At 31.3% G+C, this 3,292-nt stretch overlaps 1 protein-coding gene across 2 annotated transcripts; it reads right to left on the bottom strand.

Moving 5' to 3' along the window:
* Positions 1-243: 243 nt before the first annotated feature.
* On the bottom strand, positions 244-2,969 carry LOC110639159 (uncharacterized). 2 transcript variants are annotated; one of them, XM_058143455.1, is made up of 5 exons: positions 2,865-2,969; positions 2,583-2,778; positions 1,746-2,107; positions 679-745; positions 244-550 (listed from the first exon to the last, which is right to left on the bottom strand). In XM_058143455.1, exons 1-5 carry the CDS (start codon positions 2,951-2,953, stop codon positions 542-544), a joined length of 723 nt encoding a protein of 240 aa, XP_057999438.1. In that variant the 5' UTR covers positions 2,954-2,969; the 3' UTR covers positions 244-541. The 2 variants fall into 2 exon arrangements, with proteins under 2 accessions (XP_057999438.1, XP_057999437.1); XM_058143454.1 differs by having other exon boundaries at positions 244-745.
* Between the last annotated feature and the right edge of the window lie 323 nt (positions 2,970-3,292).

Below are 3,292 nucleotides of genomic sequence, written 5' to 3'. Positions count from 1 at the left end.
ATTCCATCATCATAAATAAATTTTGAGTCAGTAATATAAAACTTCAATTAAAACTAAATAAAAAATGCTAAAAAAAAAAAACATGAAGCTCATTAATAGCAATATTTAAATACTTGTCTCTACAACTTCTCAGCAGTCCTTAATATTTGATATTTGCATTTTCAACTAAAACAATTTAAAGTTCAGTTCTGTCCTCACTGCCTGAATCAAACAAAATTTTCATCCTTACTAAAAATTAGAATATTACTTGCAAAAGGATTATATTATTAGCAAACTTTCATTTAAACTTCAGACACAAGGCATTGCCAATATACCATGCCTATCTATGAGTATGTTACTATACCACAGAGTTTCTAGGGACAGTAAGGACCGTGTGCCTTCTCTATACTATGCCTCCCAAGTAATTTCTATATTATAATACCTGTCAATATTGCTATATAATCACATCTGCATATCCGAAGACCAAAATTTCCCAACAAGTGGGATGATTAGAAGCTAAAAAAACATGCCCTAATGTTTCTGGGTCAGGCTCCCTAATTTCTCACGCTATCTGCAAAAGGAAAATCATTTCAACTGCAATTACCCGTATAATAGCTATCTATGATATTATGGTGATAGTTTCATAGTGAATTTGTTGTTAAGAAAATTAGAAGATTATAAGAAGCATCAATTTAATACCTTGTAAAGATAGGGATCCAGTCGTCCTCCTGTCCCTGATCTTTTGATCTCTTCCAGCTTTAACAGCCTATCATATATTATTCACTTGTCACTAAAATATGTACTCACATTAATCATTAAATTAATATATGAATGGTTAGCAAATAAATTGCTACAACACTATTATTTTGTAATTAATTAAATTATTATATATTATGCCATTATTAAGTTAAAAATTAAAAATAACTAATAGAAAAACTAAAATTAATTTACAAAGACTACCGTTTAAACGCACTAATGCTAAAATTCAGAGACTTATTTCAATTTTTTTTAATAAAAGAAACCCCTCAGAGCACAAAAACTTAAACCATGATACACATAGGGGCAGAACTACATGTATGAAGTTATAATTTTGTCTATAAAATTTAGTACATTTTTTAAAAATATTACTGCTTGTGCTCCCAAAATTTTTAAAATTTAAAATTTTATTTATAAATTTTATTGTATTTTTAATAAATAACTATTTACCCTTTCAATATTTTTATTTTTATTTTATTTTCTATATTTTATTCATATTTTTATATTATTTTATTTTAATTTTTTAATATTTTACATTTTTATTTTAATTTTATATTTTATTAAGATTTTCACTTAGTTTCTTTTTAATTTTTTATCCTCTAATCTTAAATTTTTAGTTCTGCTCCTGATCACAAGATTGTTAAAACGTTAAAAAAAAAAACCCTAAACCTGTTATTATATTATAAAATCATTAGCTAATGTAAATTTATAGCTTAAAAGTTTAATTATATCATAGATATTAAAATATAATTTTAATTTTTATGTATATTCTAAACACTATTTTTTTATGCAATCAATTAAAACTTAAATTCAAAATTTTAAAATTATGAAACAATCTCAATACCATTGAATTAAAACTCATCACATAATTTACTTTCATATATTTTCACTTAAAATTTTATGTTAAAAATATTAAAATTTATTCTTAAATCTTATGTGGTGCTTAGCATGTCCAAACAATACATAGGACCTTTTTATGTGTATAATTTCTCGAGAGGAAGAGATCTCACATTCTGAGAGCTTTGCTAGTGTCCGGACTGTCACCGAGCACTTGGCGTATTCTTACTTCAGAGGAACTACCGCAAGACAGGAATTCCAAAATTGCTTCGGCTCGTCGCCTTATGTAATTCGAGCCCGAGCCATAACCAGAGTCCACTTTACACTTCTTTGGCTTCTCGCAAACTTCCAGTTGGTTCCTTTCCATGCCTCTGATCGTGTAGCGGCTTCGCGCGCTAGAATCCGCACTGGACGTGCTTGATAAGGAGGAGACCTCAGTTGACTCTGATTTTGAAGAAGCCCTCGCAGGCAGAGCAAGGACGACTTCCTGGTGGTCGGAGATCCAGCTGACCTTGGTGCGCCTCTTTCTCACCACCTACAGAAGTTAAACGAATATTGAACTCAAAAACAGTAATCGAGTAGCTCAATTTTAAAGTTTTTACACGGAACGATTAGTCTCATGATCTGAATCGACTTCACTCAAAAACAAAATTGAAGTTATTTGATCGTGCCGTGATGATCTTGGAATTGATATTCAAGAAGCCAGTTTAACTCAAATTCAAAATCACAGTTCAAAAGAACTAAGCAAACGAATTTGCTTGACAAATTTGAATAAAAATTCAGAACAGAGTAGCTACATTTCAAACCAGTGAAAATTACGGGGACAAGATCTACATAAACTCAAACAAGCAACTAGAAATTGCCATATCTTCAGCAAAAATTAAACAAACAGAACCAAAAACCAAATAAAATCGACCAACAAGCTTGACATGGCTTCAACAAATGATCATCACTCAAAATCACCGAAAAAACAATCCAAACAAAAGTGCAACTGAGAATAGATCACATACCTTGAACTTCTTCTCATGACATCGAGCCACAACAGCGACGATCCTGAGGTTATGGGCCGCTCGAATTTCCTTAGACGAATCATTGTCACTGGTAAGAGATGAAGAGTGTGATTTTGAGCTCAAATTCTCCTCGCTGCTGCTCTCGCTTATGCTTCTCTCTGTCATCACCGTCGCAGAGCCGCCATCAAATCCAAGCCTATAAAAGCAAAAGCCAAAATCAGGAAATTGAAATTGAAGTGGAAAATTGAGAAGACGCGAGAGAGAGATAGAGATGAAATTTACTCTGGAGAAGGAGAAAGCGGGTTGGTGTTGGAGAGAAGGAGAAGAGCAGAAGCAACAGTACGTTCAAGAGGAGAAGGAAACGAAGTCATCGTTTTCGTCTTTTGTGCTCTGAAAATGGCGGGCCTATCCCAAAATATTTGAATTTTTTTATTTTCAATTCTCTCCTTTCAAGAGAAAGACTCGGCTTTCTCTCCCCATAACGGTTTTATGAATTTTTTTTTAATTAAAACAAACTTTTTTTTAATAATTTTTTTAGAGAAATTACCTAAAAAATTCTGAATTTTTAAAAAATTTTCAATTCTATTATATACCTTAAAAATTATCGATTAAACCCTATATTTAAATATTGCACAATTATACCCTATTGTTATTATGTCCATTAAGTGACTAACAAATAGCCACGTCAGTTGCCACGTTGTACTACATCA

Source organism: Hevea brasiliensis, chromosome 3 (assembly GCF_030052815.1).
Source record: "Hevea brasiliensis isolate MT/VB/25A 57/8 chromosome 3, ASM3005281v1, whole genome shotgun sequence".
NCBI lineage: Eukaryota > Viridiplantae > Streptophyta > Magnoliopsida > Malpighiales > Euphorbiaceae > Hevea > Hevea brasiliensis.
This window is presented reverse-complemented; position numbering and strand designations above follow the sequence as displayed.

Excerpts from the sequence above, each read along its gene's own strand:
- LOC110639159 (XM_058143454.1), bottom strand. The coding sequence starts at position 2,953 with ATGACTTCGTTTCCTTCTCCTCTTGAACGTACTGTTGCTTCTGCTCTT. Across the intron at positions 2,108-2,582 it reads GTCATGAGAAGAAGTTCAAG|GTGGTGAGAAAGAGGCGCAC; the intron begins GTATGTGATCTA and ends TAACTTCTGTAG. Across the intron at positions 746-1,745 it reads ACTAGCAAAGCTCTCAGAAT|GCTGTTAAAGCTGGAAGAGA; the intron begins GTGAGATCTCTT and ends AATATATGATAG.